Genomic DNA, 23,489 nt, shown 5'->3' on the forward strand with positions numbered 1-23,489 from the left:
GCTATTTCAGTGCAAGAGAACAGTTTCAGTGTTGCCCATGTGAAAATACTGTTCATCAACAACCAGAAGAATCAACTGTATTTACCACCTTCTTTCAGAAGCAGTGTATTTGTCAATTAAATAGAAATACAAATCTTCTCAATTTATTTGTGAATTTCCTTATTTTCTTTTATTTTTCTTATTTAAAGAACTGTCTTTTCATGTCTGAAGAATTAGATACTAATTATAAGTATTGTGACAAAAAATTGCTCAAGTTGTTTGGTCAAGAATGTTTAAAATCCTTGAATGTCCTGTTGTCAGGATAGTGGTCACGGAGTGTTTCATGCATCAGTTTGTTTTGTTCTTACACAGACAGGCATGTGCTTCAGCACCAAAGGAGACATCACCTTCACAGTGCCATGGCGTTCTTGAAGATTGAGGATGGGGATGGTCTGTGGCAAATCCATGGTTACTGGGCTACTTAGTTATAATGCGTTTCAGTTGAGCACCGCATGCGCTGTCTTAGTATTTTTGTGCAATCTAAGGTTGCAAGCGGATATAGCAGTGTGAAAAATAGACTTGTGTCTGTAAAGAAACATGTGCTAAGGATTGAACTTTGCCCTGCCAAGTTGTACGGAATTTTTGCTGTATTAACAATGTTGGGGGTTTTTTTTCTAGTTCAGTAAGCAGAACAAGCACTGGAGCCCGGCTCCGGATGGGAGCTGGCTTTCCTTGGCCGTGCCTGGAGAGTCGGCATTCAGCAGGAGACATCCAGCTAGTGTCACAGGAATGGTTTGATGGAAAGATTTGAATTGGGATCAGTCCAGAGGCAGTTTGCATATATGTTTCCCTTCAGTGGTGACAGTTTCTGAAGTGTACACATTTGCATAATCTGAATCGGAGCCCTGGGAACACCCCAGTGGCTCGAGGCTGGATGAAAGAAGATGCATCTTTGTAGTCTTCTGAAATAGGGATCTGTACAGGTGTGACTTCCTTTTATTTCAGAAAGCAGTGGGTTACTTGCTGGTTTTGCTGCTTAATAATTTATTTTCTAAACCTACGCATTTATTGAGTTACAGTGAGTAAATGATTGCCTGCCTTTTATCTTGTTGTTTGTGGGATGTTAAGGTAATTTCAAGGTGACTCACAGACAACAAGGCTTTCTGTTCTAATGGGTACAACTGTCTTGAAACAGTTTATGCAGTGCTACTGGACCACTCTGGCAGTGTCCCTACAAGATGTGTGTGGGTACCTAAGAGGAGGAATTGCTTAAGATTTTTTTTTTGCCTGTTTGACACTGATACACATAATGTTGGTGTGGGAAAGATCTGTTTCTGTGACCGCTGGTGGTGGTTAATGTGCTTTGTGGTGGGTAACTCGGTGGTTGCTGGTCTGCGTTTTACAACCTGCCACCTCTGACCTTCCCTTTTATTTCCTATTTTTGCCCTATTTCAGGGATGGGGGAGAACTGTCAATATTTTTTATGTCAGTTGTGAACTTTAAATGTTTCTTCTCATCTATGCTTTTCAATGGAGTCATGTACTTAATAAGAGATACCGTACTCATTCATTTGTGAAGCAGGGGACCTCCTCTCTAAATTGGGAATCCAGTGTCCCTGGTATGTTAAATTGCTGCCTGCCAAGTAGAGGCAGCTTACCTGAGCGGTTAGCAGTAGTGGTGAGCTCTGCTGGAAAAGCAGCTGGAAGGCTGGAGGTGACTGTGACGGTGGGAGAGGAGCTGGGTGAAAGGGATCCTGAGGCTGAGCCTGTGTGGTGTGTGCCTCAGCTGTGCCTGTACTGGGAGACTCTGCCATCTGCTACCTCCAGAAAAGTCCACCTTGAAGGTTTAGGAAGGGAGGTGGCAGGTGCTGTCCTTGTGTGATCTTACAGCAGAATATTTTTGTGGTTCTGATTTTTGACGTTATCCCCTTTGCTTCCCCCTGCCTAGATACCTGGGAGGTCCCGTTCGAGGAGATCTCGGAGCTGCAGTGGCTGGGCAGTGGTGCGCAGGGAGCTGTCTTCTTGGGCAAATTCCGGGCAGAGGAGGTGGCCATCAAGAAAGTGAGAGATCAGAATGAAACGGATATCAAGCACTTGCGGAAACTCAAACATCCTAACATCATTGCGTTCAAGTAGGTTGTGAAACTCGTTTGAAATGTACCTTTATCCAGGCAAGAGCCGTTTGGTCGTGTGCCCTGGCCAAGTTTTTAAAATCCAGGAACTAAGCTGTCTGTAGGACAAAACGAGTGGTCATCCTTCCTCTCAAATTGCTGCACACTCTTGTGAAAACAAAGCTATGGACACAATTCTCACCCAGTGCTGTGCTTTGCTTGCGGGTTCACAGAAGGTCTTCTGTGAACCCTACAAATCTGCAGGTGTGGAAGTTGAAGGAAACCCACCCCTGTCACAGATGAGGTTCCTCCTGTCCAAAGGATGCAGGAGCCCTCCCCCTTCCTGTTCAGGAAGGAGAGCTGTTAGCAGAGCCTTGCCCAGGCAGAGTAAGGAGGTTACTCTCCTGCCCCTGGATTGCCACCTTTGAGAGCTGCCCCAGGACTTTTACTCTCCTGATCCTCACTAGCTGTGTGTTTTCTTTGATAGGGGAGTTTGCACTCAAGCCCCATGCTACTGCATTATCATGGAGTACTGTGCACATGGGCAGCTCTACGAAGTCCTGCGAGCGGGGCGGAAAGTCACCCCTCGGCTGCTCGTGGATTGGTCCACGGGGATTGCAAGTGGGATGAATTATCTGCACCTTCACAAAATCATCCATCGAGACCTCAAGTCACCAAAGTGAGTCTCTAACTACCTAAACTTCCCCCCGTTGTGCTTCTCTCTATTTCGCTTTTTTTCTTGAGGAGTAGTTTAAAGTTAGGTCAAAAGCCCCATTATTTTTTTTTCTATGTTGACTCAAAACTAATGAGAGTGAAACTAATGAAACTTGTTGGCACTGCCCTCCTGTGCTGCAATTTAACAAGACTGGAAATTTTACCAGTACCTTACATGATAAATAGCAGTCAGGAAATATTTCTAATGATTTGATGGTGTATGGCCCTTGTTGAAAGTGGGATATTCTGTTGGCTTCTGCTTTTTTATTTTTCCTTCTTATTTGTTCTTTTATTTCCCTGGTTTTCTGGAATGCATCTCTCATTCCTCTGTTGCGTTCTGGCTAAAACTACCTGGCTGCTTGTATTCATTCTTATTCCCTAGATGCTTATCACTTCTTTAGCCTGTGACGTGACTGTGACAGTGCATTAAGATAAGACTTATAGATGGTTTACAGCGCAGTTTAAGGTACAGCTTTACTAAAATTTTGAAATGTCCCCAGGTATAGCGAATCTTCGGTGACTTGTTAATTTGCAATTTTATCAAGATTGATTTTTGACTTGTAGCGTTTAGAAATGCATTTGAGGCACAAAACGCAACCACTTCAAAGAAAGCGAGAGCTTTCATCAGTGAAAACACATAATCTTTTTTCTTGTACTGCAGTTGTGAACAGCATGGCCTCATCACCTGTTTGTGTTGATTAAGAAGGGGTTTACTCACAGTGGCTGTTATGGCATAAGAAAAACTGCAAAATGCTGATATTATTTTTTCTTTTTTTTTTGCCAGTGTTTTGGTTACACACACAGATGCAGTAAAAATTTCAGATTTTGGTACATCTAAAGAACTCAGTGATAAAAGTACCAAAATGTCTTTTGCGGGAACTGTGGCTTGGATGGCCCCAGAGGTGATACGCAATGAGCCTGTCTCTGAAAAGGTGGATATCTGGTGAGTAGTATTAATATTTAAGTATCTTCACCTTCTGTTTACCCACTTGGTTTCCCAGCATGTTACGTACTCTGCAGTCTTTTCTCATCCTAGGCATGGGAATAGTTTGCTCTGTGGTGGACTGTGCCTTTCTCCATCTGCCTAGTGCCCGAACTCTGTTACTGAACCGTGGGCTGTAATGGAAAGTAAAATGACATACATGTGTAAAATTGTGTGGTGAGATGTGAAGGTACCTAATGAGACTCGGTGCAGGCTGTGTCTTGCAGTAAGCAAATGCAGCAGTTCTTGTCTGTGTCATTATTCAGGCCAGAGCTTTCTTCCACTGCTGGTGCTCAGAGCCCTTTCAGAAACTGCTGCAGCCATTTTTCATTTGCTTTCTAACCTCTTCAGGGCCACACTTGAGCTGTAGGGAGGCCTCTACTCTGCTAGCTAGAAGGGTTTGACCACCTTTTGCTTTCTGCACCCTGGGTTTGCTGTTATATGTACAGCCACAGGATTATAGTGCAGTGAATCGACCCCCTGGATCCACGGGGGAGGAAACCTGGACATGTTGTTAGAGTTTTGAACACCTGTTTCCATCCCATGTGGAATGTACTCTGTGTCCAAAGGAACACAGGGAAAGGTTCAGATCTCCATGCTGTTAAAAATGCTTGAGAGAGAACTCAGCCTTGGAGCTCCTTTGGGATGCCTTTCCACAGGTTTCAGAGTCCTCAAGGGAACCACATCTGTTTCTGCCTTGTTATTTCTGCATATTAAATGTCAGCAGCCAGGACAAAGGCCCTTCTCCCTGCTTTACGGCCAGGATGAATTTTCCTTCTTGTGGTTTTTCAGCTTCAGATGCTGTCACCTCCCTTACACAACATTTAAGCTGCAGGTAGGTGGTTCGGAGTGCAAGTGGAGTCGGACAGCAGCCTGCTGCGGGTGGTGTAGCTTGGAGCTGGGTCATGACTTTAAGTAAAGATTTCCGGTAGGGAAAGGGAAAGTCTTGTAACCTGTGGTGTACAGCTCTGGTTTGTGCATTCATTTTGTGTGGATGTAGCAGGGCATAGCATGAGCCAGTTCTTCTAGGAGAAACCCTTGGGTTGTTTTGGAAAGAAAACACTCAGCATTTGTCTGGTGAGCTTTTCCCTTTGAATCACAGGTTCATGAGGAGGAACGGCGCCCAATTTCCACCCTCAGTTTTCTGTCCTTTAGAGTGGCTTAGGTTCAGGAATATTGCGTGGAGCATCGTGTCCAATAAAATCCAGCTGCAAGCTCCGCTGAGGGCTGTGGGCACTCCTTTACTCCTGTCCTCGGTGACTTAGAGATGTTGCTCTTCGGTTCAAACCTAGAGGTGCCTTTGGTGCAAGTTCCTCTTGAGTGCAGTGCACTGATGATTGCTCAAACTCCTCCTTGACATCCATTTCTCCCCCAAGATGAGCAAAAGCAATGTTTGTGAATGCTGACAACAAATGAGAACAGTTCCTAAGCTGCTTATGTCTGCTCTCTCATCTTTAACAGCAGGCTAAAAAAAAAAAATCTGTAATCTTATCAGGAGTCTCAAAAATCCTTTGTCAGTTCTTAATCATAACAAAGCTGAAACCAGATGGGGTTTCCCAGTAGTTTGTCCAACCACCTGTATCCCTGCTTTCCTGCAGCCCATGGAAAAAAAAAATTCAAGGGAAAAAAATATTCAAATTCTGCTTGTTTTGTGGTTGGTTCCCCTACTCCACATCCCCCTTACCCCCCGCCCTGCGATTTGAAGTCACTGGGCTTTGAAAGTGCAACATTTTTCACATGAAGTTCTGTTCCGTGACTGATGCTTGTTCAGACCCAGGCAGTTTGTCCCTTAGATGTTCTTCTATACTGAACAACAGCAAGTTGATTTTAGTACAAGCCAGAAACACACTTCTCACTTCTCACCTTGTTTGACTTGCCAGCAAGCTTGGCAGGGTCAGTGTCCCATGGACGGCTGGGGCATGCAAGGAAGGAGATACAGCTGGGTTTGGAATCGGATGGTTGTGCTTCACCTGGAATCACAGCCTGGTTGTTAATATGCAGTCAGGGTGCTGCTGGCTCTCAGCAGCATTTTGTTTACCTCTGCATTGATTGGTTTGATATTTCTTTGGTGTTTTATTGGGTGAAGATTGTAAATAAATAACTGTTTGCTGTTATAAATTAAGGGTTTGGTCGTTACTGATCATTTTGCTAAGGAAGAGAAGCAAAGTGAGTTTTCTTACCTATATCTTCCAGTTCTTGTAATAAGAACCTCTTCACCAGGCAGAATTCTCTTATTTTTTTCTTTCTTTAGCCTTCCTTTCTTCAGCACAAAAGAAATATCAGATGAGACTGCATGTGCTTTTGATACTGACACTTAAACACATTTGTTAATTTCTGTGTTGCAGTAGTTGCAGTACTGTCTCAGACCCATGAAACTCATACCTAGCAGTACACGTAACAGCAGAGGGAGCTTTTGGTGGGGCCGGGGGGGAAGTTAAATGTAAAAAGACCGCAAAACCTTTGTTGTGTTGTGTCTGTAAGACACCAGTTCCGTCTGTCCAGACCAATAAGAACAGTCTAAAGTCTGTCTCAGAAAAGCTAACTTCTCTTTTCATTTAACAGGAGTGAGATTTAATCTATACAGAAAATATGGCTTCAGGATTTTTATAATCTCACAAAGAAAAGTGAAAGGCTGTGTGAAAACCAGCGTGGTTTGGGGTTCAGCCCAGTGCTGGATCAGTGGAGGAAGAGTTACCTGGTGTGTGGAACAGCTACACTGGGTTAAAAGCTACTACGTAAACACTGTTGCACCTACTCTCAATTTCAGATCAGACATACCTATTGCCCTGTGTTGCCAAACAAACGTCTTTTTTTTTTTTTTTTTTTTTCAAGCTCCAGATGTCTCTGTTTAATTGAATTCACACAGAAGCTTTTATCCTGTTTTATTTTTTCGTCAGGTCATTTGGGGTAGTTTTGTGGGAGCTGCTTACAGGAGAGATCCCCTACAAGGATGTGGACTCTTCGGCCATCATTTGGGGAGTGGGCAGTAACAGCCTGCACCTTCCTGTCCCTTCGACGTGCCCAGATGGCTTCAAAATCCTCATGAAGCAGACCTGGTAAGAGCCTGAACCTCACGCCGCAAGACCTATGGCTGGCTCCCAGCTCTTGTCAGCCTCCCAGTAAAAGAAATGAAACCAGAGTCAGCGTTGAGGCCAGAGCAGAGGGCTCTTAAATACCCTCACACTAGTCATGAGAGCAGTACGTTCCAGCGTTTTGGCAACTGCTTCCTTGTGGCAGCAGGCCTGGGCCCCAGAAGGATGTTTGGAGCTTAGAGGAAGGAAGAAACCTTTCTGGTTTGCTTGGGGCGGGTTGGGGGGGGGGGGGGGGAGGCAGGAGGGAGGGGGTGGGCAGACACTGTTGAGACTGGTGAGGGACAAGGAGTTGAACGGGAGAGAAGTGGGAGAGCAGAGCTTGATGGGAGCCCCAGCAGGGTGACAGTTGCTCAGGTGTGACCCAGAAGCAGGTAGCACGAAGGTCATCTTCACTAGCCATCACAGAGACTGTTCCTTTGTCATAGCAAAACAGGTGAGAAAAGGGAGCTCTGTGGGAAGAGGAGCTGGAAGGAAAGTAGTGGTAAAATTTCTTCATGCTGGCTCCAGAGTAAAAGGAGATTATTTTTTCACTCTGAAACCCCCTTGTGACTGACTTTTGAACTGGACAAAGAGAAATTTGAGCTTTCTGTATGATTTTAGAGGTATAGATACAGAAAATGCTTTGTTTCCTCCACATGCCAGATGAGAGTTGCAGTTCTTTGTCTTGGGTTGTGCATTAATGCTTTGTCTTTGCAATTGCATCTTGACACAGACTATGAGGGTTCTTCCAGCATTTTCCTACTCCGTGAGTTTTACCAGCCATCCTCTCAATGGCACAAAGGGAAAAACAGGCCAGAGCATCTCTGGATCTTTCCCGGTGGCTGTTTACCCCCCTGACCCTGAGCTGCAGCAGGTCGTGCTGTCGCAGTGTCTGTGCTGGGGTGTGCTGGGGACAGGGAGCTGCGTGTGCAGCTCCCAGCAGGGAGCAGGGACGGACGCACACTCTGCTGTCCCCACCTAGTGGAAGCGGGTGGTTTGTAGGGCTGAGGTGGCTGAAGGAGCTCGCTCTTGTCCGGAGCACTGAATCCATGCGGCAGGTCTGGTGGGTTCAGTCCTGAAGCTCGAGTGCTCGTCTCTCTTCTCAGACTTACACGTTCTTGCACTTGAATGGATCTTACGGAGATGTTCAGTGCATTACAACACTGCGTAGGCTCAGGCACATACTATGTGGCAACACAGATACATTTGGTGTTGATAAACACCCTGCTTTGTTGAATGTAAATTATCATGTCTACTAGATCAAGTATTCCCATTATAAAATTCAGAAATGAATAGGATAACGAACTGAGCTCTGTTTCTTCTTACCAAGTTAGGAACAGTTTCAGTTTGTATCCTATCTTTCACTTCGTAATCACATTTTCTTATTTTAAATGATTTTCATTGCTTTGGTTTCTTCAGAATAGATCATCACAAATGAAAAACTGAATACAGAACAACCCTAACACAATGAACTCGTATTCAGGAAAAGAGGAAACTGAAACCTCCTTTGCTCTAATCTGTCAGCTGCATGGTTCAGAGACTATGTTCTAGTGAGAAATCCTTTCAGAAGGGTAGGAGAAGCCAACAATGTTGACAAAATTTGTCTGTTTTACTTCAGGCAGAGCAAGCCCCGGAATCGTCCCTCCTTCCGGCAGACACTGATGCACCTGGACATCGCATCTGCTGATGTGCTGGCTACTCCTCAGGAAACCTATTTCAAATCACAGGTAACTGGAGCATGGCTGTAGTCCAAGAGCACCAGTTAGCTCCAGGGGTCTGATTTCGGAGGGTGCATCGAGTACGCAAAAGTCTGGATTCCTGGGGAGAAGCAAACTGGGTATTTGAAAATCTTTTACCCAAACTTTCACAAACTGAGACATCTGCTGACTTTAGTCAGAAACTCAGTGTTGTCTCATTTGCTTCTCCCTGAAACTGCTGACTTGAGATGTTCTTCTCCCAGCTGTTCTCTCAGTACTGCTGTACAGGGGACCACGAGCCTGCCGAGAGCGGAACCATTGCACTTATGGTGAAGATAAGCAGAGCAGCCAGTGGGACAAAGAGCTGTTACAGGGCAGGGAAGGGACTCTGGGACTTTCAGGGAAGATCTAAAATTATGTTCTTAGAGATTCCTCTGAGTCCTACCCAGCAAGCTACTGTCTGCTCCCAAGGAGGGAACGAGAATGAAACCTTGGCTCCAGTATAGAAGATCTATATAGGGTGTTGGGGTGTGTGTGTGTGAAGAAGTGGGTGCAATTATTTAAAGCTGCAAGAACCAGGGCTTCAAGGGGCAAGAAGAGTTAGTATCACCCTGGTGACAGTCATCATTGTCATGAATACAGCTCTCCATAAGTCTTTCTTGTTTACTTTGAAGGGCAAAAGGGAAGAAAATGTTGGGTTAGGACGAAAAGAGTGTTGGGAGTTTTTTTAATATTTTTTTTTTTTTTTAGAAAATGCAGGTATGTTTTAAAGAATCTAGTTGGAGCACAGAATTGGAAATAGCATTTGAAAATGCTGATAGTAAACATGCTGCAATGATGCTGCCCAAAATAATTCAGCTAACAAAAACACGTTTTTAACCCAAACCTGTAATTTTCTGCAGACACAGTGTTGCCCAAGAATTTTTCTTTGGTGCAACTGGAGATCCAAATTCTACAGATACCTAAAAGTAAATTACTTTCCTAGGCTGAATGGAGAGAAGAAGTGAAGAAACATTTTGAGAAAATTAAAAGTGAAGGAACTTGTATCCACCGGCTAGATGAAGAATTGATTCGTCGTCGAAGAGAAGAACTGAGGTCTGTTGATGGTCTTTTATGTTCACTGCTCACTTTTTCCATCCAGCCTTCTCTTATCCAGCGAAATGACCCCAGCTCCCTCAGCTTCTCTTCACAGGGCATGTGCTCCAGCCCCTGACTGTTCTCATGCTCCTCTTGTACTGAGGACTCCAAAACAGGACTCGGTATTCCTGGTGGCTTAAATTGCTGCAGCCTAAATGCCTTGTGAGTCCAGAAACTGAAGTTCCCACAGGCCTGCCCTAGGCCCTTGAGTGTTGCTTGGCTGATGAAAAGCTAGAGAGAGAGAAACAGTGGAAAGCATCCCTGCTCTTGGACAGTCTGAACAGTTTGCTCTAGGCAAGACAGGCAAAGGCTTGTGTGTTTGCCGGGGAATATTCCTGCCTGAGTTTTGATGTTTGCGATAACAGCACTGCAGCAGGTACATCCACCTCAGTGGAAAATGCATCTTGCAGCTTGCTGTGAGCTTTCCCTGCCCTGATAACTTTCTTTGAATTAGTTATTTCCAGAGGAGTGAACACACTCCAATTTATCAGCCCACTGAAATTAATTTTGAATATTAGACCAACTTAAAAATGAAAGATGAATGTTTATTTAAGAAAGTGTTTTCTGCTGTGTAACAAATTTGCAAATATATTTATGACAGAGAAACATAAAATACCAAATAGCAGTTCTGTGTCAAAGCTGCAAAACGAAAGGAAACCTTGTTCAGGCAGTTTGACGCAGTTGTTGATCAGTGTTCCCTAGCCCTAGGGAGCTTTTGATGGTCTCATCTTTCAGCTGTGGTTCAAGATGTCTTCTGCAACTTTACTGTAGCTGTAGGGGCATATTGCTTTTTATGAAATACAAATGACTTCTTTCCCTGCTTCTTTAGAAGCTAACTTATCCCCTTTTCTTTGCAAACAGGATGATCGGGGCTTGGCTAACGGGCTTGTGGGTGCGTGTGAGGCATTTGCAGCTTCTTTAGTGAGAAGCTTTGCCATCTTTTGAGACTGTTCAACACTTTCAAAAGCATATCATGATTCATTGCTGTATCAGGCTCTTAACCATCATTCACTGTTAACTCTGTCTGGGCTTCTGTGCAATGCAGCTGACAAATTTGAATTTTGGAAGGCTCTTTCCTAAAGCACCCGTACTTTTCCTTATTCTTCTCTCTTGATCCGCAGATATCAGACTGTGGAATAATGACTTTTCTGTTTTTCAGGCATGCATTGGATATCCGCGAACACTATGAGAGGAAGCTGGAGCGAGCCAACAACTTATACATGGAGCTCAGTGCTATTATGCTGCAGCTGGAGGTCCGTGAGAAGGAGCTCATAAAGTATGTATCTCTGGGCATAATGGCATGCTGTGCACGTGGCAATATGCATACAGGAGAGACAAAACAGCACTTAATTTCTAAACAGCATAGTGTTACTTGTAGATTTAGCGTCCTCTGAAAAACTTACAGGGTAAAGAAAGTGCTGGCAAGCAGAGACAGGACCCTTAAGAGTAGATTGCTGCAGATTGTTTAGTGTATATTTCTTTACCCAGTGTTTACTGACTGGGAGAAAGGCACCTTTCCCATTTGGTGTTGGCATATCCTTTGGCACCTTTGTAAAGAGAAAAGCAGTGCTGTTTCTGGACTGGGTGCCAGGGCCCTCTTCCAACTGCCTGATCTCTGCAGACAATTTAGAAAATCGCTATGTCCTTTTGCAGAACAGCATGTTGTGTTGCACCCAGCCATAGCTGAGAAACAGGCACGCAGTGTGCTCAGAGCGGAGCTGTGTTTCTGTCCAGCAGGAGCTGCAGTTGGATAAAGAGAGAACTGATCTGGCTTTTTGTTTGTTTGTTTTTTTGTTGGTTTTTTTTTCTTTCCCAACATTTCAGGAGGGAACAAGCAGTGGAAAAAAAATACCCTGGGACTTACAAACGCCACCCAGTTAGACCCATAATCCACCCCAATACAGTGGAGAAGCTGATGAAGAGGAAAGGGGTCTCCCATAAACCAGGCAGCCAGACTAAACGGTAAGAAGTAACAACGTCGTTCTGTGCCAGGAACCAGCGGTAGATCCTCGCTGAGATGAGCAGGCAGCTTGCGTCCCTGTTAGCCCGACAAAATGCAGGACAGGCCAAAGGGGTGCTTGGTGTTGGGCCTGGTCTGACCCTCAGAACCATGATTGTTTAATTCTGAAGATAAAAGAGATGAATCCTGCCATCCCTTCTACCTGGGCAGCTCTCTTGGAACTGTTTGGTCCATATGAGTTTTTCCATAGATGATGGTGCTTTGACAAGGAGGTGTCTAATGTGTTTTCTCGAACTCCTGACTGACCAAGCAGAGAGCAGTTAGGTCATCCTTGACTTGAATGGAATAAGCAGGGTGAGGGATTATGGAAATCAGCCAGTCCTCAGGGAGGATGGATTCACTGTTGAGGAATTAAATTGGGGTTTGAGATTTGGGAATTCGTGCTGTCCTTTCAGCTAGTTCTCTTCTGTGTGACTTTCAGAAAGTGAGATACTTTTTTTCAGAGGAGGTGTCTATTTTATTTTTCCCTTTTCTGGGATTTCTGGGAGTTAAGAGAGTCTTGATTAACAATGAATAATCACTTCTGAATTAATATCCACATATGCCTCTGAAATGAGCAGGCTGATAAGCATCAGCAGATTGGGACCCAATTGCGCTGAGCATTGTATATGCACATAGTAAGAGACATGCCCGACACCAAGGTCTTAGGAGGGAGCTATTTTGGGAGCAGAACATCAAAATAAGAGCGGAAAAAGGACAGTATGTGACAGATATTGGAAAAAGCAGCAAGAAAGGAGTGTAGAGCATGATGGGCTAAACGGAAAGGACGTTGAGTAGAGACAATCAAAGGAAACTAAATGCAGACGTTAAACAGCTGAAGGGGAGAAAAGCCGGTAGATTTTAGAAAGCAGAGTGTGCTTGTGGCTACAGCTGGCTCTTCATCCTGGCTCCGAGCCGATGTAATTTCTTAGTTTGTGGTTTAATGCATAACTTCTGCTGACTGTCCCTCAGGCCAGATCTACTGAAGTCAGAGGGCATACCCAGCGCGGAAGCAGCATCCAATGGCTCACCAGTCTCAGGAAGTCCCAAAATGTCAACACTGAGTGGCAAAAGCCGCTACCGCAGTAAGCCACGTCACCGCCGAGGGAACAGCAAAGGCAGCTACAATGATTTTGCAGGGATCTTGAAAAACCAGCCAGTGCAAGATGATGCACCTCCACCTCATAATCATTCTCATCACCCCGGCCTCCCGCAGCAACCTGGCCACAGCCATCCCCATGGCCATCACTCACGGCTTCATGCCCACGGACAAGATATTGCCAACTGCGCAAACAACTTAAGGTACTTTGGCCCTGCAGCAGCGCTGCGGAGCCCTCTCAGTAACCACGCGCAAAGGCGGATGTCTGGGTCCAGCCCCGACCTCATCTCCGCTGCCATGGAAGCAGATTGCCGAAGGAATCTGGAGAGCAAAGAAAGCAAAGCTGATCATTGGGAGTGTTGCAAAACAGATCCGTATGATTCCTGTCTTCAGTGCAGGGACGAGGACAGTGGTCAGGTACAGATGTCATCTGTTGAAACAGGGATGACCCATTCTCAATCACCAACATCTGCTTCCCTATACGAAAACGCGCAGTTCATTGAGAAGATGGAGGAGGAGGGTTTCAGCAGCTCTAAGTCAGCGTCCGCCTTAGGCACTCCCCAGCACATGGCTTCCTCAGTGCTACCTTGCAAAGCAAGACCCCTTCAAAAGGTAAGGACAAAGCATAGTGATTTGAATAAAAAAACCCGCAAAGCTTGCTGCTCTTTCCCCTCTCCAGCAAAAGGTGTGTAGCATAGGCTAGTGTCTGGATATGGGATAGTGGCAAAACCATGTTTCCCACGCACGTAGCAGTGGAGTTACACGTACAGCTTTATCTCGAAGAAATCATGCCTCTTTGAACTTTGCTTTGTGATCTGGACATACTTTTAAAGTCAATTTTACTGAAAAGTACCGTAGGCATATTGGAGCATACTGCCAATAATGAGGGTTGTCAGGTGTGGTTCTGATAGGGCCCGGTTCTGCTGCTTGCAATTTAGCCACTTTTTGTTTGAGCTGAAACTGAATTTTTGTTCTTGAAACAGTCTCAAAATGTTTTCAGGCCTTTCTCTAAACAAAGGAAGGGGTTTTGGTTTGGCATGTTTTTGGTGATGTTAAATATGAATAAAGTTTCATTGAGAATCTGTAGCTCTGCTGTGCCCTGGAACAGAAATTCAACATTTGCCATGGTCTCGGGGACATGCCTTTTGTTGCACCTGCCAGGAACTGTCGCCCTTGACTGCAAGTCATAATTCTTATGTATTTTGTGAGGATTTTGCAAGGGTCAAAAAGGTGTTTCAGCACAGTTGTATGGAAGCAGTTCCTGTTCGTTCTTCCTGCTTCTGTCCAGGTGGTGAGAGAAGTAGGAACCAGTCTGAGTAGAGTTCAAAGAGCAGGAAAACTGGGCCTGGGTGGAAAATTGGAGGAAAAGAGGATAAGTACCAGACAAAGAGTGTGATTTTGGCCCAGAATGGAGGGAGGAGGACCTCGTATTACAAGGGGATGGGGTCAGATAGAGGCTGAACCAGGGGGTGGCAGGTTGGATAGCGTAGAAGGATGTGTAAAAACCAAGAGCACGGGGGGTGGATTTGGATGGGAAAAGGAAAACAGAAGGCTCTGTGCTCACTGAAATAGAGAATGGAACTAAACTCAAGTTTTCCTAGTTGGTGAAACCCACCAGCGAAGGCTGTGCCATCCCCATCCTGCTCTGTGATGGGCTTGTGTAGAAGAGGGTTGAAGTCATAAAGCTGAGTGCCAGGTCAGCTCAATATGGATTTCAGTATGATACTAATTACTTGATTTGCTTCTGTAAAAATCCGGAACTTTATGTACTCAGTGCCTGCTAAATTACTCCAGTGTATTTCAAAGTCAGTTACTCCAAATTCAGAAATGGCAGCATTAAGACTGCCTGAAATAATCTCCTGGTAAGAAGATGTTTGAGTCAGTGCAGGTTATTTTTCTTGTCTAGATTGTTGCAGCCCATTGACACAGTGACTTTGTCCTGGAGGACCAAGGGGCAGCCATGTCATTGCATGTTTGTTCTTTCACAAGCGTGATACGATTCTTGCCCTTGTTTTCTGCCAGAGCGGTGATGACTCTTCAGAAGAGGAAGAGGGCGAAGTAGACAGTGAAGTGGAGTTTCCTCGTAGACAAAGGTAAAAGGTGAATTCACTCTAATCTCTTTGGTGGGATAAAATGCAGGAGGAGAACTGTCTTAGCAGCTGCACACAAGCATTGCCACCGTGGAAGGTGACAGCAAAAGAACAGAATCACGTTCAGTGCATCCCGTCCACCCTCGGCTGATCCCTCCTGTTCACTCACTGTTTTCAGCCTGTTCTGAGATGTTCTCTCTAGTATAGCTTTTCCGCTGCAGGCTGTTTGTAGCACAGCTTGATCACGTTATTCAGCCTACAAAAATAAGCTACTGCACCACCAGAATCAGACTTACTGGGTGTTGGGACCCTTTGTGGAGCCTTTCAAATGCTGTTTATTAACTGTTGCTGCAGTGGGGCAGACTCCAGCACCTTTGTAAGTTGAATTCAAATAGGATTGAAGAGCTAGGTGACAACATGGCAGATCAAATGTGATGGTCTTGCCGGTGAAATAAGACTTGAGGGGGCATTCCTACCTAAGCCTGTGTAATAGCTTTACAGTCTTGTGCTTAGGAAAGACGACATGGAGTTGGTGCCGTACCTTTATGAAAGCAGCTGCTTAAAGTGCAGAAGTGATCCTGTGGGCAAGTAGGTTAAAGGTCGTTAGGAGAGGAGCAAAGAAGAAAATAAAAGCTTGTCTGCTGTTGTATAAATTGATGGCACACCTGCAGCTTGAATCCTAAATGCCACCTTCATTGCCCGAGCTCAATGACCATGGTAAATTTTGAAAAGGTACTGAGATGTGTGACAAGAATGCTTAGAGATGGTTTCCATAGAAGAAGAGATTAAATCCATGAGAAATGAGCAGGAGAGGCGATCCTAGAGGTGCATGAAATTGCAATGTATGTGGAGAAAACAGAGAAGGAATGATTCCTCACATTCATGTTAGGGACACTTAGTGAAGCAAACAGGGTTTAAAATGAGCACAAGGAAGCGCTTTTTCCATCCAAAACATTTTCAGATAAGGAGCTCATTGTCAAGGTATACTGTGGAAATCAAAACATAAACAAGTCATAGGTGTTAGATTTATGGAGTGTAGATCCATCAGTGGCTGTTAGCAGTCTGTCATCCAGGTCTGATCTGCAGCTCAGGAGTCTGATTTGCTGAACGGTACAAACCGGGAAGCTATGCCAGGAGAAAGCAGGCTCTGTCTGCACACCCTGTTCTCGTACTTTTCCCAGATTATTTCTTCCAGCCTACGGTTGGAGACAGAACGCTGGACCATATGAGTTTTCTGACTCATACGGGTCTTGTGCGATTGTTGCTTCTACTGTGATTTACTAACTTGGAAGACAAATTTCCTCTCCTGAATTCATTGTGATGACCTGTTGTGGGTCTCCTGGCATGTTCTGTCAACTGATACTTTGTACCATTACTGTTGAATCCTGGCATGGTAACTCCGAGCTTATTTTTTGAGCGCACATACCTAAATTCTGGTCTGGCTGTTTGGATCACTGCCAGGTGATGCCGGTTTTCCCAGCTGAATTAGCTCGAACCCTACAGTACAACCTTTCTTTTAGAAAAAGAACTGTTAAACAAAATATCCTCTAGGGCAGATCAGCTAATACCAGAATGTAGCAGAGAAGACCATATAAGAACGGATGAATTTAAAGATGCAGATCTTGAAATAAATCATTCAAAAGGTAGTAGATTTCCATAGCTCCAAGATGTGAAAGGCAGCCCAACATTTTGCAGAGCTCTTGCTGCCAGCCTTGCAGATGAGTTATGACTCAGCTGGAGATGTGTTCTTAGGGTGGGAAGAGGCTCTTGCTCTCGGAGAGTTGATGTAAAGCCTTTTCCAGGAATAGAACCTGTTTTGCTCAAAGACATTTTTGGAAGGGTCAAGCCTGTAGCCCAGTGTGGAGAAGCAACCAGGGAGTATTGTGTGCACTGTGCCAGGGTGGTACCGGCTAGGGAGAACAGTACTGAGTGGCCTGGGCTGCCTGTCACAGGGAGCAAGCCCTGTTCCTCTTGTGCTGAAGATGCCAGTTAAAAGTACAGATGCAAAAATCTGCTCTGCATTGCGTGCTCAGGAAGCAAGATGAGGTTTGCCAGGGGAACCTGTGTAAACTTGTAGCAGCCACTCTGCATTCACTACACTACTAAGGTGGCGAGGGTTTGGATTGTGATACATGTCTCAAAAGCAAGCGGCCTGGTTTGTACCCCTGCTGCATGCCAGAAGCAGTTCCTTGTGTTCAGACTGTAGCCTTGTGCTGGTGCACAGCTCGTTCTTACTCTGTGCAGTGAGAAGGTGCGTGAAAACCTGTCCACTGAGAAGCTGTCGCTTTTCTAGCTGGCAGTGGACTCATGGGAACGGGCTCACCCAGGGCAGAGTGGGCACCAGGAGCGGGGTCTGGTTAGGCCAGGTATAGCAGAGTGGCTGGACGCAGCACCCAGGGAAGTTCTCTGCAATCAGAGGCACTGTGATACAAACTGAACGCTGAACCACTCTCCTGTCTGCAGACCTCACCGCTGCATTAGCAGCTGCCAGTCCTACTCAACCTTCAGCTCGGAGAACTTCTCTGTGTCAGACGGAGAGGAGGGGAACACAAGCGATCATTCGAACAGCCCGGATGAGCTGGCTACCAAGCTGGAAGATGAGCTGGCTGAGAAGCTGGAGGACATGTTGTCCCAGACTCCAGAGATCCCCATTGAAATCTCCACCCAGTCTGATGGGCTTTCAGACAAAGAGTGTGCTGTGCGGAGAGTCAAGACTCAGATGTCTCTGGGCAAACTTTGTGCAGATGAACACAGCTGTGAGGTGAGTTGTACGTTCACTTATCCCTCTTCCTTCTATTGAGTAAAAAAATAAGTAATAAAATGTTATGAAAAGGAATCCAAAGGCCAGAAAGTTGGCTGACTGCCTAGGAAATGCTGTGGCAGATGTACTAAAACAAAGTAACAGCTGAAATACCCAGTCTTTCTCATACCTGACCAGAGGAATAGATGGGGAAAAGCAGCACAAACAAAACGGAATGTAATTTGCCAGTCAAGATGAGTGAGATATTGGGAGGCCATCAGATTTGCAGTTGCGTTAAGTGGGGTAAAAAACAGCACATGAGGTAGATAATGAAATAGAATGGATATAAACTGTCTGCCTCAAACTTATCCGTTGGCAGTCTTGCTGATGAAGCTCGGATGATTTTCTTCTTTTTATTGTCTTTCAATTGTTCGGGAGGGGTAGGATGGAGCCTGCTGCCCCATTTTATCGTAACTCTGTGTTTGGTAGCGCTCTGACCAGCTATTTTTCTGCTGTCCCCTGTTTGAGGAGAGACAAGTGACCTTTGGTAGGGCGATTGTGTGCTGTTGCTATCTCCTGTGCGCTGCCAATCTCTCCTTCTCTGCTGGTGGTGACCTTTGCCTGTCTGCTGAGACAGATTGGGATGGTGTGGTTGATCTGCAGTACAAGAATGTTGCTCAGGTCTCCTCCTTTCCTTTTGCTTTGCAGAACCCAGCACAGTTTGGAGAATCAGACTGTGACTCTTCTGAAGGGGAGTGTTCTGATGCCACGGTCAGGACCAATAAGCCCTGCAGCTCTGCTACTTGGTAATACATATCTCCCCCAAAGCTTCCTGATACTGGCATTTTGATTTCCCTGAGATTCCACTTCATTCCCCTCATCACACTTTACAGGAAGAGAAGATGCTTCTCCTTCCCACCCCAGGAGTGATTTGCAATAACCCGAATCTCTGGAAAATGTCCAAATGAAATTAATTCTCTTTGAGCATTTCAATCAAGAATGGCAGGGATGTATTTTATTGAATAATCTAGTTACTGTAACATGGATATTTATTTTTTTGACATTTTAACACTTTTTACTGTAAAGAGTGGATTGTATTTATAGACACACAGACTTGTTGCAAAAAAAAAAACAAAAAAAAAAAACAAACCACGTTCAGAAAGCAAGCACATTACAGAGAAACATCCTGGGAGTCCTGCCTGGACAGCTTTGTGTACAAATGCAGGGGGATTCTCTTGCTGCTTTCACAGGGGACCAGGCCTCGTGGCCCTGAAGATTGGAGAACAGATCAAGAAAACTAAACCACTCAGTCTTATCAAATGAGGAAGCATAAAAAGACCTTACTATAGGGTAACCTGTGAACAAAGCATATTCAGTATAACCAGCTGGGTCATTTTTAATCAGAAGGTGGACATGTTCCTGGAGAAAATTGGTACTGAGGTGCTAGCATCCAGGGTCTTCTGAGTCGATACATCCCCAGGAATGTAATAGTGGGTTATATTTGAAGGATTTTTAGTTTCTTTTTTAATCAGCATTTTGTTGTGAGATCCTGCAAATGTATTCTAACCTCGTCCTCTCGAGAATTGGTATAAGAGCACTTCTTAACATCATCCTTGCTTCACTCTGGCAGTGTCGATCTCCAGTTGAGCAGGGAAACCTCTTTCAGATGCAGTGTGCCATTTCCCAGTTTACTTCCTCCTCTTACCTCCTGCCTGTTTCAGTCAGTCAAAGAAATCAATCAAATCAGTGTTGGAAAAGCAAGAACTTGCAAACCGTGGAAAGCACATTCTGCAGAGCCTGAGCACTCTTCTGGGGAGGAAACTGGAGATGCCTGTACTGGACTCGGAGAAGCAGTCTCTCACCTACAACAGCGTCGATAACCAGCAGAGAGCTGTGTGTTGAGGGGGAAGACTGGGAATCACTGGCCTAGATAAGAGCATTAGCCCTGCTCCGTCTCCTTATTCACTGTACATTCTTGAAAGCATTAACAGCTGCCTGCCCTTCATGTCAGGCTTTGTGCAAAACAGGTTGCACAGGGAATCCTGATGGTAGCTGTGTCTTGGGTGTACCATGAGGCCTCTGTTTCTCCTTCAGGCTGAAACGCTGCAGGTGAAAGTGAGGATAGAACTGGTATGTGGCAGGCCGAGGCATTGGCAGATGAGAAAAATTTGTTTTCTGATAGAACTCATAGTGCCTTCCCTTCAAACACTACTCTTCTAAGTCAATATTTAAAGAGAACAAAATGATAGAGCACGGTTCCCCCCCTACCTTAGTTGGTGTCCCCCTGCAAGAGCTTTCACTCTGCCCTTCCTGGCGTGCCGGCTGGCGCGGCTGCACCACGCGTGTGGCACACGGCCGCGCTGCTGGGTGCTGCTCTGCAGACTGGCACACCAGCCTGAGATGAATGGCAGGAATGGACCATGGACAGGTACTTCTGTTGCTTTGTTTGTTTACATTTTATGTTAAAATATTGGTTTGAATTTAACTGTGGTAATTTATAGCCTCACGGCAAAATGAAGGAAAATGTCTTACTTATACAGAGAGCAGTATTGTATGAGTTAAATTATCCCATATTTTTAAATTTTTGTAGCTGGACTACACACAGATCTTAAGTTATGATGTTATTTTATTATTTATTATCATTTCTGTAGATCAGAAGGTTGGCTTCACCGCTAGCACAATTGTAATCTGTTCGTGTGATGTTACCTTCTCCCTGATCGCTGGGGGGGATGGGAGCAGAGCTGGTCTCAGCAGCTGTCAGTAGTTGCTGCCTGTCGTGATTTCCAAGGATGCTGTTATACTGGGGCAGAGAACCTGTCCGGGCCGGGCTGAGAGGGATGGATGCCGTCAGCCCCATGATATTCCCTGTGGTTGAAGCTGCCATTTGCTCATGTTGCCAGTAGAGCTGGCAGCCCCTGAGCTGGTGGGGAACGGTGATCAGGGAGCGAGTGGCCTTTGAATTGATCACAAAGCGAATAACCATCACAAGATCCCCTGGCAAGAGCATCCAAAAGGACAAGCAGAAAGGAGGGCAATTGCTCTGGGCAGCGGGTGCAAAATCGGGGTGGCCAGCAGCGGTTCCACTGCCCGGTGGATCACCCGTCAGGACCAAGCAGGCTGCTGGAGAGGGAGCGAGTGGCTCGTGGAGGCAGAATGCCGTGGGAAGCAAAGCTCTTGCCTGGCTTGTTTGTTGTTTCCTCTCTTCCCACCCCTCACTTCTCCCAAATGTTCTCTGTCTCTCAGCCAGCCAGGAGGAGGTGGCAGGCCAGCGATGGCTTTGCTGTCGTGGCGTGAGGAATATTTTGGTGTTGAAGAGGTGGGTGTGGATGATTACTCAGGAGGCTGGGGTGCAGGAATTCAGTGGTGGAGAACTGTGTGCGCATAATATACGCACACAAAGAGACAGACTGAACTATTGCATGAAGAGAGGTTGAGATCTACCATCAGATGTCCCCCACAGGAGAGGATGCCAGGCCTTATGCCCTGGGAGAGGCTCTGCTGCTCAGGTGTGGCAGGCTTCCCGGGCTCCGACAGGCAGGGCTGCTCGGTGCCGGTGGGCAGCACGGTGCCGGCCCAGGGCCCCGCGGTGTGCTAGGGCAGCCCTGCAGCCACCGGCCCCGAGCAGAGCTGCCCCGGCACAGGCCTGTCGGTGCCTCCAGGCAGGAGATTCAGGCTGCCATGGTTTAGTCCCTAACAAAAAGATCCCGGAGGGGGGGGTTGGTAGCTGCTTAGAGCTCATCCACCAGGTGATGAAGTTCCTCTGGGCTTGGAGAGAAGCATAGAAGCTTTGATGTGTGGGATTTTGGGACCCTTCTGGGCCAGCTGTCCCGGGTGTGTGCCGATCCCTCCCCGTCCTTGCTTGGGGACACGCTGGCCCATTCTGTGGCCTGGAAAAGCAGAGTGGAACCCTTTGGGTTGTCTTGCTGCCACACTGAGCTCTAGTTTCTTTACATGCCCAGGTCACCACGCTGTTACGGTCCGGTGTCACTCCTCCTAACCGCTGCCTACTACGCAGCGTCCCTCTGGGGCTGCCACTAGGGCAGGCCCCTTGCCTAAACGCATATCCCTGTACCTGCTGTACCTGCGGAGGTGTAACCCCAGCCTGCCCCACAGACACCTCGTGCCCTCGGCTGTGTGCGGGCAGGGGCGGCTCAGCAGCCCCCCGCCTTCCTGGGACAGTTGTGGCCGGTTCTGCGGGGGGCTCTTGGGTGTTTTGCTTAGTGAAACCTGCCCTGAATAGCAGACAGACGTGATGCTTCACGGGCGCCCGCTGCAGTTCCTTGCACTTTCTCTTCTAGCAGGGTATGGGGCTGAGAGGCATGCATTGACCTGCTTCCTTCTCGCAGTAACACCGCGTTTGCGGGACAGAAGTAAACCGTGGGTTCGTTCCCTTTTCAGCATCCCGACTACCCTGATCCAGTTCTCATGGCTGCTGACAGCTCCTGAACACTAGCCTAGATTTTTCTCCCAGAGCTGAATGTTGCCTTCCCCACTGTCGTGTTAAGTAACCATTTCATCTTGGCCCTGTCCAGTAGTGTTCATCTCTCTCCTCCCTGCTCTGCGGATTCCTGATACAAACTTGATGATTTTTTTTTTTTTTTTTTGTATTGAACAGTGTACAGTGATGGAAACAAGAATGACTATCAAAGCAAACAATGCATGGAATAAAAAGCCAGTGTACTTCAAAGCTTCTCAGGCTGGTCTGGTGATCTGGGAATGGTTTCTCATGTACTTTGGGATAATGTCACGAAGCCTTTTAGTAACTGACACCATGTTAGTGAGCAGCTTGTTGTTACCTGTTTCTGAACACAACTGAACTGGAACTACTGGGAGCTCCAAGTAGCGGGGCAGAGGCTTGGTCGGACACACGTAGCCTACCAGGCACCCCAGGTGTCCCCAAGTGCTGGCTTTTGCTCTTGTCAAATGAGTGATTTTGGCAATGTGAGCTGGGGGATTGAACCTGTCACCATGGCTTCTCCCCCCGGGCTCCTTGCTGTCCCACTCAGTTCCAACCCTGCCGAGGGGGAAGGTGCTTAAAAGGATGCAGCATTCACTGTCAGCTTCCCAAGTGCTCCGGGGTCTCCCACCTGCCCCATCCATGCCAGAAAGCTTACTTTACCATCTAAGTGGAGGGCAAGCTCGTGGGGAACAGAGCAAGGAGGTGCAAATACCAAAAACTGAGGAGCACTATATCATCCCTGGGGGCTACTGTTCCCCAGCAACTGGGACAGAGCCTACCTGCTTATTTTGAAACCTATATATGAGCAAATGTGTAGGGTTCAAGGTGCTTGTCAAGGACAAATCACTGCCAGCCAGGCACATCCATTCCTCCCCCTCCTGCCTTTAGTCTTTGTGGGGAGTAGTAGCCACTGCTTCTGAGGTCTGTCAGTCTTGTGTGTTCTGACATGTGAATGATACATAGGCAGCTCATAGCTGGCCCCAAATCCTGAATGGTTTTGCTGCGGGGTGTGCTTACTTAACATCAGAGGAAGTCTTCTATAATTGCGCGGGCTCTGCTACAGACACGGCAGGGACCCTGAAACATCATTTTTTCTCAACTTAGGTGCAGTAGTACAGGTACCAACAGCACAGAAGGGCATGGTTTGTCAGGCCAAAAATGCTAAATGAGTGTGGGTCTGGAGAGGGAGTAGGGCCTGCCCTAGAGCTAGGAAATGCTGCTGCTAGAGTGGTGGTGAAAAATAACTGTTGTTGCAGCTCAATACAGCCCACTGTGCTGTGAACTTCTAGGTGCCAAGGGATGAGGCTGGGTAGAAAACTAGCCTGGCTCAGCCTTGGAGCAGGCAGCAGCTGCCTGCTGCCACATCAGTCACACCATCGAGACTAGCAGGAATCACAAAGCTAGACTCACAG

The 23,489-nt window shown here is 46.3% G+C and overlaps 1 protein-coding gene across 7 annotated transcripts in view; it reads left to right on the plus strand.

Moving 5' to 3' along the window:
- The window catches only part of MAP3K13 (mitogen-activated protein kinase kinase kinase 13), a 79,932-nt gene extending 57,619 nt beyond the window's left edge, over nt 1–22,313 (plus strand). For 6 of the 7 annotated variants that reach the window (XM_056358448.1, XM_056358449.1, XM_056358452.1 and 3 more), the window contains 13 exons: nt 1,927–2,110; nt 2,577–2,768; nt 3,588–3,746; nt 6,683–6,841; nt 8,475–8,583; nt 9,539–9,648; nt 10,850–10,966; nt 11,515–11,652; nt 12,662–13,400; nt 14,811–14,881; nt 17,342–17,639; nt 18,327–18,424; nt 18,512–22,313. In XM_056358448.1, the coding sequence (XP_056214423.1) occupies nt 1,927–2,110; nt 2,577–2,768; nt 3,588–3,746; nt 6,683–6,841; nt 8,475–8,583; nt 9,539–9,648; nt 10,850–10,966; nt 11,515–11,652; nt 12,662–13,400; nt 14,811–14,881; nt 17,342–17,639; nt 18,327–18,424; nt 18,512–18,548 (2,411 nt within the window). In that variant the 3' untranslated portion in view covers nt 18,549–22,313. Of the gene's footprint in view, nt 1–1,926; nt 2,111–2,576; nt 2,769–3,587; nt 3,747–6,682; nt 6,842–8,474; nt 8,584–9,538; nt 9,649–10,849; nt 10,967–11,514; nt 11,653–12,661; nt 13,401–14,810; nt 14,882–17,341; nt 17,640–18,326 lie in introns of all 7 variants that reach the window. The other variant, XM_056358453.1, reaches the window with a different exon arrangement.
- Nucleotides 22,314–23,489: the final 1,176 nt, after the last annotated feature.

The sequence above is a fragment of the Falco biarmicus genome, chromosome 13 (assembly GCF_023638135.1).
Source record: "Falco biarmicus isolate bFalBia1 chromosome 13, bFalBia1.pri, whole genome shotgun sequence".
Lineage (NCBI taxonomy): Eukaryota > Metazoa > Chordata > Aves > Falconiformes > Falconidae > Falco > Falco biarmicus.